The following is a 14,513-nucleotide window of genomic DNA, read 5'->3' on the forward strand; positions in this document are numbered from 1 at the left end:
AGGGAACAAGCATAACGGTGTCAGAAACGCTACTTGCCGAAGGGTCGTTGATCATGGCTAAACCGGCGTTCATTGATTCCGTGTCGAGAAAAATTTTGCATGCCAACGAATCTTTGATAGTCGAGAGCTGGAAATGCACAGTCGTGCCACCAACGGACGGATCATGCTTTTCGTCTAAGCGGATACTTGACGTGACCAATGCATTCGAAATTTGGGTTCCAATAACCAACTTTTGCCCATCACGCTTTTCATACAAGGTGGGCCAAACGTCAGGATGCGGGATTTTGATGGGAGGAGGTAATGATGTTGTGTGGGTGCCGTTTTAAGTTTGCCAAATGTTTCACGGTGCCGGTCAACGGTTTTTGTTCTGCCATACATTTCAACTGTGTTGACCATGACTGCCTGTTTGTTGCTTGTATTGACAAGGATCGCACCGGCAAGGACCATTGCTGAAAAATATTTCGCTTGAGGATAAAATTCCCAATCCTTGTTCAGTAATGCCCAAACATCGTCTGCGAGTGGAACATAATGGCGTTGCACGAGGATCTTGGAATATGGCGAGGCAGCAAACAAATTCTCGAGGCTAGTGACCATGTTTGGGATGCACTTGATGCACAAACCGTTGTTGTCGAATGCATCTTCAAAGCGACGTTTTGTAGGCACGATTGGGCCGATGGATGGATGATTGGATGTGATTCGGTTGACAACGTGTTCATGTGCGAGCGCGTTCTCTTCGTGTCCATTGTCATTGAAAATTGAAAAAGGTCGAAGATCCAAAGAGTCAACGATGTACAATGTCTTGTATTGATCTTTGTTGGTTTCCTCATTTCGATGATGACAGGCGTGGATCACTGCATCATCGTAGGAACGTCGTGGATGGTTGATGTTGGTGCGGTCAGTGAGGGGTGCGGCAGATGATACGGAAAGGACGCAAAGGGCGCAAAGGGCGCAAAGGGCGCAAAGAACTCAAGGTTTAAATAATGCAAAGAACTCAAAGGTTTAAACAATAATGCAAAGGACGCAAAGGTTCAAAGAATAATGCAAAGGACTCAAAGGACGCAAAGGACGCAAAGGGCGCAAAGGACGGAAAGGGCGCAAAGGGCGCAAAGAACTCAAAGGTTTAAATAATGCAAAGAACTCAAAGGTTTAAACAATAATGCAAAGGGCGCAAAGGACTCAAAGGTGCAAGGTGTCGTTTCAGGCCAAAACTCTCTTCCTGAGTCTTACGTAGACAAAGGCTTCCTGTTCAGCATGTAGAAACTGTTCTTGCAAATATTGAATGAGAAAGATAAGACTTCATGGTGCCTGCCAGAAACAGTTAAGTCATAATGATTGTTTCCAGTGACCATCAAAAAATACACATGTACTCGCCGTAGAGAACTTGAAGAATTAGCTCACTACATGGATGAAGGAACACAGAAAGAAAATATGAATGCCAATCTATTTATCACTTCTCTTCTCGTGATATCATATGTATGAAATTATCATTTGTCATGCGTCCTATCGTCAATGAATAACAGCTGTATACTTTGCCTAGGTCTCTTCTTTTGCAAGGAGATACCGATGCATACAACAATTAAGTATGGTGGTCTTCGTAATGCAATAAGGTTGTATGGTTGAAAACGTGAACATTTGCATACATAATTCTCATCTCTGTAGTCAGATGGTACCGGCTTTTCTAGACTTTTCAGGATTTTAAAACATGGTTGTTACTTTTGTATTGTTGTTTTAATATCATTATGATTGGATAAGTTGTCACGTGTTTCTTTCATAAAGGTATTAGGATACCATACAGTCAGCAATGCCGTCAGCAAAATGTCCCAAATGTGAATAAATAGTTCCATCTATTGGAGTACGATGAAGCAAAAGATCTCTTTTGCGTTGCCGATCTAACCATTTTCTTGGGATTCTTTGTTATAAAATAGATTGATAAATGTGCAAATCCACATTGTGGATTAATGCGCCAACAATTTTTGAAAAACCTGTAGTAGACATTTGAAATTCCGCAATCACGATGGGCAAATGAGCGTGTCGTGCCCCAGAGCATTCTTTACAATCCACACTCCATGGACCGGCTTGGGGGAGGCCATGTGCCTTCTTGACAATACCTTTCTCTTTCCGTGGGACCTTGTAAGGCGAGAGACGGAGCCGGGTCATCTTCGCAGCTTGGGGGCCATCCCAGGGCCTTGACAATAGCCTCCTCCACCCTAGGTGGGGGACGTGGTTGGAAGATTGACACTGCCTTGTTGCATGGATCAATTTCTGTCTTTCTGAGCGAAAGAAGCAAGATAAATCTATTGTTTTTTTTTCACTATCGGTGATGCTTATTATATATGTCACATACGCAGCTTCCCAGCTCTTCTGAACGCGCAACGAGAGGCGAGAAGACATTCCATTACTGAGCCGGATATTTACATAAACAAGTATTGGCTCGTTCGCAGATGAGCTCCTCTGCCAAGGCAAGTATAGAGGAATGGATACGCATTGCGCTTGTTGATTTTGCTGATAAGGACGCTTTAGCGACAGTGGACGGAGTGCGGATTACTTGGCTTAGAACTTTGGAACAGCCGATGTGCTTTAGTCGAGACGAAATACCGGGACATTTTGCAAAATGATCGGTTAGTTTCACCTGAGGCAATTTGATCCTTCATTTGTCAGATGGATACTGATTGTATTTTGCAGTTGATAAACTTATCATGGGAGGTTAAGTTCACCGCCAAAGTCTTCAAACTGGATTGGGAATGGTATTACCATTTCGGCATATTCACTTCTTTCTACCGAGGAGTCATTGGAAGGCGGATAGCGATGGCTGGTCCAGTCTACACCGCTTGGGGCGGACCTGTTACACCTAATATCGCAACCAACGGTTCATGATGATATAGCAAAAGGAAAGAACCGAAGAAATCACGTACATATCCTTACAACATTGTAGTTCTTGTTTCTGCAAGAAGAGAAATATATGTTCTCAGTTTATCCAGCAATGGAAAGGTCTATCAGAATGGGAATACATGTGAGACTTATTCTTTAGACACCATGTCTTCCGTGATAGCTTCCAGTCATAACTACCAGTGGATGTAATGTGTGTGATTGAAAGTCATCTAACAATGCGCGTGTGAAACGAAAGCTGCAATATGTGGCTTCTGCATATGAGAGTCATTCTGGTTTGAAGATGCCTGCTGGGTATATATACAGTTAGGATGCCTTTTGGAGGAATTGCCAATATCTTGCCAAAACAGGCCTTTCGCGATACAAGAAGTGTTTCTGATTTGGGCTTGCATGCCATTGAAGTGGACACAAAGAAATGTATAGATGAAGCGACCAGGCATCACGCGGTGCCAATAGACATCATTTTGGGTGGTAAATGTATGCAGTAAGAAGATCTGAGGACAATTAAGTATAGAGCTTTCCCAGGAAAATTGTTGTCAGTGGATACACGTATCAGAAGTTCTGCAGATGCAACAGCAGATTGAGATAGAAGTCTGAGAATGCAAAAGTGGTTTGCAACTTTGCATGTAATTACATCCAAGCAGTTTCCAGGACGATGTTAGCACATGAACGAAACTAATACTACTGCTTCTCGAACACTGCTGGAAAGAGCACAGTATACAGTTCGTTTATTAAGGATAACATTATATATCATGCCCAGATACCTCTCATGCTGCTAGCGGTTGTCCCCGTCTTCGCTCCAGATCGTCCTGTAGAGTCAAATTTTCCATTTCAAGGACAAGTGCTTCCTATACAAATTCAGTCGGCTTACTATCCACACATAGGAAGCTGTGAGATACGATTTGGCGCCACCGTTATGCTTATAACCGTATATGTACGGGCTGTTTGGACCACGATAAGCACAAAGTCCATTTGGCGCCTGTCTGGAGTACAAATGCTTGTGGATGCAGTCCACGTAATCAAGACTTGACTGGACTCCTCGCCTGGACATGCGTAAATACAATATCAGGCTGAGAAGCATATAAAGTTGGTCTCGTTGATAAAGAGGTCTAAAGCTTTATGGAAATGATAGGTAAATGAATTCTGATCATCATTTTCCAAAAGCCTTTTCATTTTAGCTTTTGTTGACGAGTGCCCATTTGTTCTGCCGCGCAGCAGAAGGATGCTTGTTTGCCATACTATCTGACCTTCATAACGTTCTTCTATGAGAATACGAGAACTCTTGTTCTTCAAAAGTGTTCAGTTCTTAAGATGCAATGGCAAATGCATAGCAAAGCTGATGCGCTTAGAAATTCCTCAATAAACAGCTTTAAAAAGTTGTGCCTTGTCATGCCCGAAGTACCATGTGTACGCTCGCCTATGTTCTGAATTGTCGTCATTGGATATCTAGGAACGATCTCAGGGTGGCACTCACGAGCATATTGCGTTCTCAAAGGCATCCATCTTGATACTGTAGCGGGATGGCGGAACGGGGAGATGGGGGGATGCTTAGGAACATGACCACGAGGCATCCGAGAATTTTTTTGGTAGCACATGGTTATCCCAGCTGCAGCTGACAAAGACTCAATGGAAGTGAACTTTGGTTCAGGACTCGTATACCTTCAAGACTTGTATGTGTTCGCAGTAGCTACATGTAGCAAATTCCCTTCTCGCGATCTGTCACCGTGAAGCCTTTATAGAACTCCTGTCGCACGGATCGTCCACAAATTGCCACGAGAGAGTACAGATCGATTTCCCAAATTTTCCTTTTTCCCAGCTTAACTTTGCAGGTCAACCGAACCGAGAGAAGGATAAAAACCCCAAATGACGGCACTACTGCCCTGGCGATTGTTTCAGATTTCCCAAGCAAGACTTATCAGCATACCCTATCTTGGTTTTAGCTCGTTAAATAAGCTCCATGAGCTAAGTTGCATCTTCACGAGTTGGAAAGTGTTTGCGGGTGCAGCAATGTCCAGTTTCCCACCTACGTCACAGTTTCAGTTTTGATTGGTTGGGACATCTATGTCTCTCCTCTTGGCAACACCCGCCGGTTTCAGTTACACACTCATACCTGTTTTTGTCATGATTTGTATATAGAAGGATATAACGGCGGTGATAGACATTGTAGGCGTCAAAAGCCATCCGCTGGCATCTCGAGCGGTGGTAATAGATGTAATTCACCAGGATTACACTTTCGCTTGGTCTGAGTGTCGTACGGATAATGAGCGGGGACAGATTGGATGCTATTTTGCGCTTAACCTTAAAAATCATCCGGCCACTCCACATCTCCATTACCGAGTGGGGCAAACCCCACCCCCGCACATCCAAGCTATTGACTTGTTACACTTCTTGGCTTAACCTCTCTTATCTGACTCATACATGTATGATGCTCTCAGATATCTAGCTTAGCTCACCCATGACGATATTTTTGGTCATGTCGGCTCAGGGTCGTCTTTCCGTTCCCGCCTGATTCAGCCCGGTCCCGTTGTTCCTCGGAAGGGTTCTAGTTTTTCAAAATGTCCCTTTTTGGAATTATCCTGGGTCCCTCCAATAGAAACTTGCAGAACTGGGACCAACGATTAAGTAATGTTTTCAGCACCTTGAAACAATATTGATTTAACACATCGCCATTTGCGTCTATTTGCGGTACTTTGTAGTATTTAGCATAGCAGTTCATTAAACATGTAACGTAAGCAGCATATGTAGCTTACAGACGGTTTCCTGCCCTGTTCCTGTTTCGAAAACTTCCTACATTTCAGGTCCTACAAAATTTCGGGAAAACAGTTTTACTTGATTTAGCCGGCGATTCTTTTTGATGGGAAGCTGTAAAAGGCAAGTCGTCCGATTGCTGGGTTTGAACAACCCCACCTGGTTCCTCCCCGCTCATGACGGAGGGACCCAGCTGAAAGGTGAGTGGCGTTGCCTTAAACGGTCCCCCCACCTCCTCACATCATCGCAGCTGCATCCGAACAGATATAAAAAGGACTAGAACTTTTTGAGCGAACCACACTTGTTTACACTCTTCTCCTCCTTTTTCTTTTTTTCTTTACCTTTCTATAATATAAAAATGGAGAGTATAAAGCACGAATCATCTCAACAGCACTTTGAAGATCGGCCGGTCCTTGTTCAACGGGAAACAGTCAATGGCCTTACCAATCTTATCAGGAACCCCTATGTTTTTGCCGTTGCTCTGTTTGCATCTCTTGGTGGTCTCCTCTTTGGTTACGACCAAGGTGTCATCTCCGGTATCCAGGAAATGGAGGTAAATATATTAAAAAGGCACAATCATAAGTTACTTGCGCGATATTTATGGAAAATTTGTCGATATACAGACTTTTACCGCAAAATTCCCCATGAATGATGTCCAAAACGGATTTGTTGTCTCCATTCTTGAACTCGGTGCTTGGGCTGGCTCATGGATCGTCGGTTACTTTGCTGATCGTATCTCCCGTAAATACTCTATTGTGCTTTTCTGTGTCATCTTCCTTCTCGGTAGCTCTATCGTAAGTTTTCCTTGTTGGCGCAATTCTATTTTGGATCGCTGTTTAACCATTTTTGCATTTTTGCAGCAAGGTGGCGCTCAAACTATTAACTATCTCTATGGTGGCCGTTTTGTCACCGGTATGGCAGTCGGTGCCCTCAGTATGCTTGTTCCTCTCTATCAATCCGAAATTGCCCCTCCTGAATTCCGTGGCTCCCTTGTCTCTCTTCAGCAATTGGCTGTCACTTTGGGTATCTTGATCTCTTTCTGGATCGACTTTGGCACCCAATACATCCCCAACGAAGCCCAATGGCGTGTTCCCTTCTGCTTGCAGATCGCTATCGGTCTTGTCCTTGGTTTCGGTATCCTCTTCTTCCCCTTCTCTCCTCGTTGGCTCATGAGTGTCGATCGCGAAGATGAGGCTCTGAAGGTCATTGGAAAGTTGCGCCGTTTACCTATCGACCATCCTCTTGTTATGGAAGAATGGCGTGAAATCAAGGCTAGCGTCGAGTTCGAACGTCAGGTACAAGCTGACATGTACCCACAATACGTCAACCAAGGCACCAAGGGCAAAGTCATGATGAACGTCATGGGATACGTGGATCTCTTCCGCAAGGGAATGCTCCTTCGTCTTTTCCTTGCTTGTGCTATCATGTTCTTCCAGCAGTTCGTCGGTGTCAACGCTCTGATCTACTATGCTCCCAAGATCTTCCAGTCTGTCGGTCTCACTGGCACCACAGTTTCCCTTCTTGCAACCGGTGTCGTTGGTATCATCAACTTTGTCATGACCATCCCAACCGTCCTCTTCCTCGACAAGTTTGGCCGAAAGCCTATGCTTATGACCGCTTCCGCCATTATGACCGTTTGCATGGTCATTATCGCTATCATTGTCGCCTTGTTCCAGCACGATTGGCCTAATCACACAGCTGAAGGCTGGGTTTGCGTTGCCTTTGTCTACATCTTCATTGCCAACTTTGCCTACTCCTGGGGTCCCATTGGTTGGGTCTATGGATCAGAAATCTTTCCTCTTCGTGTGCGTGCCAAGGCCATGTCTATCAGCACCTCTGCCAACTGGATGTGCAGTAAGTTTTTGCTAATCTGCCGAACTAGTATCATGATCATTGTTCACTCACCAAACATTTGTTCTTGTTCTTTAGACTTCATTATTGCCCAGATTACTCCTCCCATGTTGGGCAACATTACCTACGGTACCTACATCTTCTTTGCTTGCTTCTGTTTCATCTCCTTCTTCTTTGTCTGGTTCCTCGTACCCGAAACCAAGGGCCGTTCCCTCGAAGAAATGGACGAAATCTTTGGTGGCTCCTCTGCTCTTCGCGATGCTGAACTCATGAACAAAGTTCAGCATGAAATCTCTCAAAAGAATATCCCTGGCCTCAAGGCAGGTGAAGCCGTATAACTGTATTCCTCATACGTCTAATTATTAGATATTATTCATACATTGCCTGCCAACCATAATCTTTTCTCTTTTGTTTTTCGGTTTGGCAACCACCAAACGCACTCCTACGTCTCCTCTCTTTTGTCCGATTTGTATATATACATATCTCTACGTCCAATTTATATAAAGTGATAAACTTGTGCTGGACACATATTTGAAACGCGTTGTCACACAACTTTGCATTATTTTCTTTATGCACGAACGTTTATACCATTGCGGAGCAAAATGGTTTACAATTGGTATAGAAATATTGTATTTCAAAAGTCATAGATCCTGGTAATAGCAAAAAGCACTCTATGGATGTAATGGACAGGTCATGCAAAACGGTTGTAGGGAGACGAGAGAGAGAGAGGGGGGAATCGTAACGAATCTTGTGTATATAAATACGAGAAGTCAATAACTATCAGGCAAAGGGAAAATAACATAGCCATTTCAAAAGAGTTCTTGTAGGTCTTTGAGCGTGACAACGCCGCGCCATATCCGATTCTCGTCCACGACAGGAAGTAACGGTAATTCAGTGTCTTTTGAGCTATCCTTGGGGACCATTGTGTTCATAGCATCGGTGGCAAGGTCTTCAACGGAGCAGACAACAGGATTCCGAGTCATGATGTTCGAAGCTGTAATGTCAAAAATCGTCTCCCGCGCAGCGGTTTTTAGGATGCGATGGATATTCTCGTGCGTAATTACGCCCACTACTCTTCCGGATAAATTCTCTTCATCGTCGTTAACGACGATCGCGCTTGCTGAGCCTTGCTCGGATGATGCAGATGATGAGGGCGGTGTGAGTAATCCATCGATAGGTTGTTGGCCTGCAACGTCGGCTGCTTCTGCTGCGGTTGTATTATCTTGTCGCAGTACAATGACTCCTCCGCCTTTTGGATGCCGTGTCATTTCCAATATAACTCTATCCAGCGATGCCGATTCCGTCACCGTTGCTACTTTTGATGCCGGTATCATACAATCCTTGATTTTTAGGAGCAAACGTCTTCCCAGAGACCCTCCTGGATGGTTCAGTGCAAAGTCATTTCTTGTAAAAGAACGATACTTTGCAAGCGTCAGTGCAATAGCATCGCCCAATGCCAAAGCAAGAGTCGTGGAGCTAGTGGGCGCTGGAATATCAGATGCCTCCTGTGCGACAAACCCGTCAATCCATGCTGCGCTGCATTTTGCTAGCTGAGACTTGTCGTTGCCACCGAGACCGATAATAGGTACACCACGGTGATTCAGACTAGGAACAATTCGCATAAGCTCCTCTGTGTTGCCTGAGAATGACAGCGCTAGCACAACATCCTTGTCGTCGACTACACCCAAGTCGCCGTGCATTGCCTCGACAGGGTGAAGAAATGTTGCAGGTGTTCCGGTCGAGAGCATGGTGGCAACGATCTTTTCGCTTATTTTGCCTGATTTACCCACGCCTGTCACAATGATCTTGCCATTCTGCCGCAAAGTTTGTAGCATGAGCTCGATCGCTTGCTCGTAACCTCGCCGCGCTGCCGAGGACGCTGTCAATAGCCTTTCTGCACATGCATGCAAAGCGCATGCTTCCTCCATCAAAACATTTGCCGAGTCGGTCACAAAATCCGGCATAATCTTTGAAAGTATCATGGCAAATTCTGTGATAAATTCAACGCGCGGTCAAAGGAAGAAGGAAAATGATAAAAAAGAACCAGGACTATCGAACCGGGTTTGAAGGATTGAAGAGATAAGGTGTATTGCTCGGCATCGGCAGAATTGACATTAAATTTCTCTCCGACCACAGACCATTGTGCTTGTTTGTTGCAAAATGGCGTAAGATATCGTTCCTATATGAGACTAGAATCGATGATCGTAACCGGCTATAAGAATAAAGCGTATATATAAACACGTCTGACTTTATTGTATTAATCGATTGGTATAGGTATCATAAGTATGATAGTGAATGCCTCAAACATGCAAGGGAGTTGAATTAGAACGATACAGCTGACAGAAAGCATAGATTAGTAAACTGCAACTCTATTAAATTCATGCAAGCTCTTACCGTGATATAGCCATCATCGCCGCTGGCTGCCATGACCATCAAGTTTGGATGGAACGCCAGTGAGCGCGTAAATGCATTCTTTTGACCCAAGAATCCAGAAGATGGCCGAATTGTTGAAAGTCGTGACCCATTGACATTCCATATCTTGATAACATGGTCATCTCCGGCGCTAGAAAATATGCGGTTACACACAGTCATAGGACACCTCAAACAAGCTTATTCTAGCTAACCTGGCTATTACTGGACTGTGGTCGTGCACTGCTATAGCTGTCATATCGGCATGTGTGTGAGCTTCAATGGTATGTAAGGGAGCTGGTTCTCGGATGTCCCAGATCTTGATATCACCGCTGAAGCTGCCCGATACAAGCTCGCGGTTTCCATCCCTTTGCAGATGAACACCTGTTACCCACGCTTTGTGATCCTCCCATCGTTGTACCAATCTATAAGAGTATAAACAGATCAATATTCATCGGTCTCTGTTGCGCCGCCCTAGCAATAGACACTTACGCCGCGGATGGCTTGTGACGACGATCATATACACCAATAAAACCATCGCCGAAACCGGCAATCACGATGTTGCCGCTAACTTGATCGCTCGTCAGACTTGTGACACATCCAGTCGATTGAGTGGCGATATCCTACGTACGTGGACAAAATGATTAGCTATCCAGAATGTGCTTATGTATTCTTCCTCTAAGCAGTCTTTTACCATGATTGGCATTTCCTGGTGCGCATCCCACACTTTGATAACTCGTGCATCGCCTCCAGTAAATAGGGTTCCTCTTCCTTGATGCCAGTCGCAGACTAGACCGCTGTGTCGGATGTTGCTCTTCTCCATGTCTTTCATGGCTCTCCAAGCACTGACAAGGACGGCGTCCTCTCCATCCGATCCATCATAGTTCTTGTATAATCGGATAGCTCCATCATCTGCAGTAGGTACTTAGCATGTGCATATAGTTCTAAGCCGTTTTAAATAAAATAAGAGAACATTACCTGATGCCGTGAGCAACAAGGCTACATCTTCTTCATTGATGAATTTCATGTCCGTAATCCGGCTGTATTGTGGGTTATGGTTTTCTATAACACTAAGTGGCATATTTGCTTTCCAATCCCAAACTCTATAAAACGAGAGTAAGTTAGCACCGTTGCAATTTACGCCCAAGTTCAAGTACTTACACCAGGTAATTGAAGGCATCCGCAGCGACCAAATGAGGTTCGTATTGGTGGAATAAAAGTTTTGTTGCTTCGGTCTCGTTATGGATGGAGACAATCTGCTCGTCCCAGCGACCGGTGCCTGCCGGTCCCTTGGTAGTTTGAGATTCTTTTAATATCCTTTCATTTCGTGTCCTGCGCCATTTACGTTGGGTATATACGACGCTACCCGGTTCTTCAGCCTCAGCAGCCTACAAAAGGTTTAGCAAACGGGGCACTCTAACGAGCATTCTATGATTTTGGATATACTTACCCGCATCTGAGGCTCAGTAAAATATTCACAGCTCCAGTCATAGAATTTTGAAACAAGTGGGAGCACACCTTTTGATGAAGTTGACTTGTCTCCGGTTTTCATGCTGTTTTTCGGGGATGCATTGCGTTGGCGTTGCGTAGTATGATAGTATGGCAAACCAGTTACCCGGCTGTTTTCTTGAATGGAATTAGCTGCAGCGTTCTGATTGTCGCCCGTAGACACTGAGCTAAGAGAAGCATTGCCAAAGTTGTAAAAGGTGCGAAGCGTCGATGCAAATGATACTGAACGTGTTAGTTTTGTTGGTCTTCGCAGTGATCCGGGGGCATTTCCGGACGCAGCTGCAGCTGCCCGTTCATCGTAAGTCTGGAAAGAATGAGATCGGTCCATATTGAATGCCTGGCGTTCTGCTGCATTTTGCTGTATGGATTCCCGTACAAAAGATGAGGCATATTCATCCATTGTAGGTGAGCTTAGCAGCATAAGATTAATATGGTCGACTACGGTAGATGCAGTCTTGGCGACATCGGGGTGCGGGTCGACCGACAGATTTAACAACGCCTTCCATATAACAGCGTAAACACTATCGTAGCTCGTGGAGGAGAAAGGATGTCCTTCCACAGATGACATTCTCCACTCTGTCATGCGGTTTCTTGCCATTTTACCACCGCGTTCGTCCGGGAAACTGGATCGCTGGCTCTGCTCCTCCTCGATTGTTTGGTTTGCTGCCGCCATGAACTTTTGAGGACCAGCTTGATGAACGAGATAAGACAGTGCGATAACAAATTCTCTCCTGACTACGGGTGATCCATCCGACATGGCTACCAATGCTGATATGGCAATGTTATGCTCAATATTCACAATTTGCTCCGTCTTGTTTGGATCACTGAAGAATGTGCCGAGAGCATACATGGCAGACGCACGGACTTCCGGTATGCTGTCTGTTAACATCGCGCATAATTTTTCGTGTCCGTTCTCAGCTATCGCTATTGCCTTGGCCTCTGCATTGTTCATCCACACTTGTCCAAGGCACAGACATACAAATTGCCGCAGAAGCGGGTCCGGATCCTTGACATGGGCTAAGCAAGCTGATATCACGTTGTTGTTACCATGTATACATGCATGCTGGCCTAACTTGAAGTTGGTACAGAATACAGATAGGATGAACGCGCTCATTGCTCGATGTTCTGAAACATGCGGAATACTCAACATGGCATCGTTTGGTGTTAGGATGTTGATGAAGTACGCATAACCATGATCCTTCAGAAGATCATTCTGACATGATCGATCCACAGCCAAGATCCGAGCCCATATAAACACAAGCACAGGTTTGAGTTCTGCCGCAGGACTCTGTAAAAGTTTCAAGACGTAAGGGAAGATGCCGACAGAAAGAGCTGCATTGACAGCCCAAGGTCCAAGATCCAAAAATCTGCTTAGCAAAATCAATGCTCGAAGACGGTGTACTTGACTGAGCAGAACTTGTAAAACGATAGGCAGCTGCTCTGGTATTTTTGGATTGTTAACGGCGCCCTCGCTTAGCCATACTTCAAAGGCTGTTAACTGCTCTGCAAAAAAGGTGCTCGACTGGTATTGATATGGAGGACCGCCTTCTTCTGCCGCTAACAAAGCCGGTAATTGAAACAGACACATATCCACAGCGAGATCCCATGCCTGCCACATTGGATGGTCGTGCGTATCCGGTAGCTTAGGTGTAGACATGGGTGTGCATTGGTAAGATCGCATTATCCGTGCGGCAAGTAAAAAGTTTCTGAACATGGATGCCACCATCAAGTCTTGTCTAAATAGTCTCTTAAATAGTTCAGGTTGATCTTGAAGAACACACCATGCAATAGTGTCTGTAACTGCTGTAAATATCCAGTTGAGCTCTCCCAGTGGTGTACGTCGCTCTGATGTTCGTCCAGGCAGCCTAAGCACCATATCCATGGTAATGTTGCTCGTCAATAGTGGGTTGCGCATGACTACCCATCGAAGTGACATCTCGATGGGAGTCGTGAGACAAGCGGTGAAAACGTCTGCTGGTAAATCTGGGTTCATCGGTAAAGTTTCATTTGGACCGCATGCTGCGAGTTGTATACAATCGCGCCAAGCTGAAGACGGAAGAGCTGCTTGTTGCTGTTGGGTTGCCAATGCTTCTGCGTCACGTTGTTCGGCAAATCGATTGAATGCATTGACAATATTCCCTGCTGACGAGCAATCCCATACAAATATTACTGGAGAACCGAGCCATGATTGGAGATCGAAAAGAGAAACTGGTATATACTGCGTATAGTTGCGATTAAAGACCCAAATTTCGCCGCTCGCTGTTGGCTTTGGTACACCGTGACCATTGTAATGAAATAAAATCCGTTCTTCTTTAGCATTTCGTCGCATCTGGCAGCATAGCTTTTTCGTTTCCTCCACTGATGGATCTAGGGACGTCTTGAATCTGGTTCGTACATTAATGCTCTCATACTGTGCGCTGAGATTCTTTCCGATGGCATCAAGAGATTTTTGCGGCGCCAGTACAAATGGATCGATCCAACACTCCAGTTTCGCACATGGGTTAGTTTTGACTATGTCCGGTGGATCTGTTCCTATGTTAAGACACACGAGAAGAAGACCTACAGATTTGTGAGCAATACCATAATTGGACTGACAGTCATTTTGCCATGTCTCTAACCTGAAACAGTCTTGACCCTTTCACGCAGGCGCTAGAGCGAGTCGATGAATAAAGCTAATTCATAAAGGTATAATCTTTGAGGATTCTTACCCATTCTAAGGGAACGTTTCTTATCGATGGATTCGGCTTTGCGTTTGTATCATGACGCTTTTCTGAGTAATGCAGAAAGCTTATAGTCTCTTCGTCTTCAGTTAAAATATCGAAGCCATGGCGTGCAGCGTTTGTTGATATTTGTTGTCCATTGTCGTTAACCCGATTACTTTCATTTTCATTTCTCGAATGCTCGCCGTTTACGAGAGTGCTGCTTGTGCTGCGGGCATCTTCGTTGTTCGTGTCTGAAGTCCCAGCTATATTCGTTGCAGTGGGCATTACGAACGTGTTGTCCTGTGATGCTGACTCATGAGAAGAATATAGGAAGCCATTTGCTTTCCAGTCGTAGCTTCTACCTTGTTATTCAAGACTCTTCGTTATATGATCGACGTCGGCCGAATT

General features: G+C 44.9%; 4 protein-coding genes across 4 annotated transcripts; 1 reads left to right on the plus strand and 3 right to left on the minus strand.

Moving 5' to 3' along the window:
- Window positions 1-7: 7 nt before the first annotated feature.
- VTP01DRAFT_378 (uncharacterized protein) lies at window positions 8-594 on the minus strand (the record flags this gene model as incomplete). The annotated part of the gene is made up of 2 exons (XM_069382388.1): window positions 8-174; window positions 255-594. Coding segments are annotated over 2 exons (507 nt in total), but the record flags the coding sequence as incomplete, so codon positions are not given.
- Window positions 595-5,992: 5,398 nt separating this feature from the next.
- Window positions 5,993-7,823, plus strand: VTP01DRAFT_379 (uncharacterized protein; the record flags this gene model as incomplete). The annotated part of the gene is made up of 4 exons (XM_069382399.1): window positions 5,993-6,187; window positions 6,258-6,428; window positions 6,495-7,488; window positions 7,564-7,823. The coding sequence occupies 4 exons, from the start codon at window positions 5,993-5,995 to the stop codon at window positions 7,821-7,823; spliced, it is 1,620 nt and encodes a 539-aa protein (XP_069244799.1).
- Window positions 7,824-8,294: 471 nt separating this feature from the next.
- Window positions 8,295-9,467, minus strand: VTP01DRAFT_380 (uncharacterized protein; the record flags this gene model as incomplete). Its single annotated transcript, XM_069382411.1, has 1 exon — window positions 8,295-9,467. The coding sequence occupies one exon, from the start codon at window positions 9,465-9,467 to the stop codon at window positions 8,295-8,297; it is 1,173 nt and encodes a 390-aa protein (XP_069244800.1).
- A 318-nt stretch (window positions 9,468-9,785) lies between these two features.
- VTP01DRAFT_381 (uncharacterized protein) lies at window positions 9,786-14,390 on the minus strand (the record flags this gene model as incomplete). The annotated part of the gene is made up of 10 exons (XM_069382422.1): window positions 9,786-9,821; window positions 9,880-10,048; window positions 10,110-10,319; window positions 10,387-10,517; window positions 10,589-10,806; window positions 10,873-10,997; window positions 11,056-11,282; window positions 11,345-13,962; window positions 14,022-14,052; window positions 14,112-14,390. 10 exons carry the CDS (start codon window positions 14,388-14,390, stop codon window positions 9,786-9,788), a joined length of 4,044 nt encoding a protein of 1,347 aa, XP_069244801.1.
- Window positions 14,391-14,513: the final 123 nt, after the last annotated feature.

This window comes from Rhizomucor pusillus, assembly GCF_041956525.1.
Source record: "Rhizomucor pusillus strain CBS 183.67 unplaced genomic scaffold VTP01scaffold_1, whole genome shotgun sequence".
In the NCBI taxonomy this organism is placed as follows: Eukaryota; Fungi; Mucoromycota; class Mucoromycetes; order Mucorales; family Lichtheimiaceae; genus Rhizomucor; species Rhizomucor pusillus.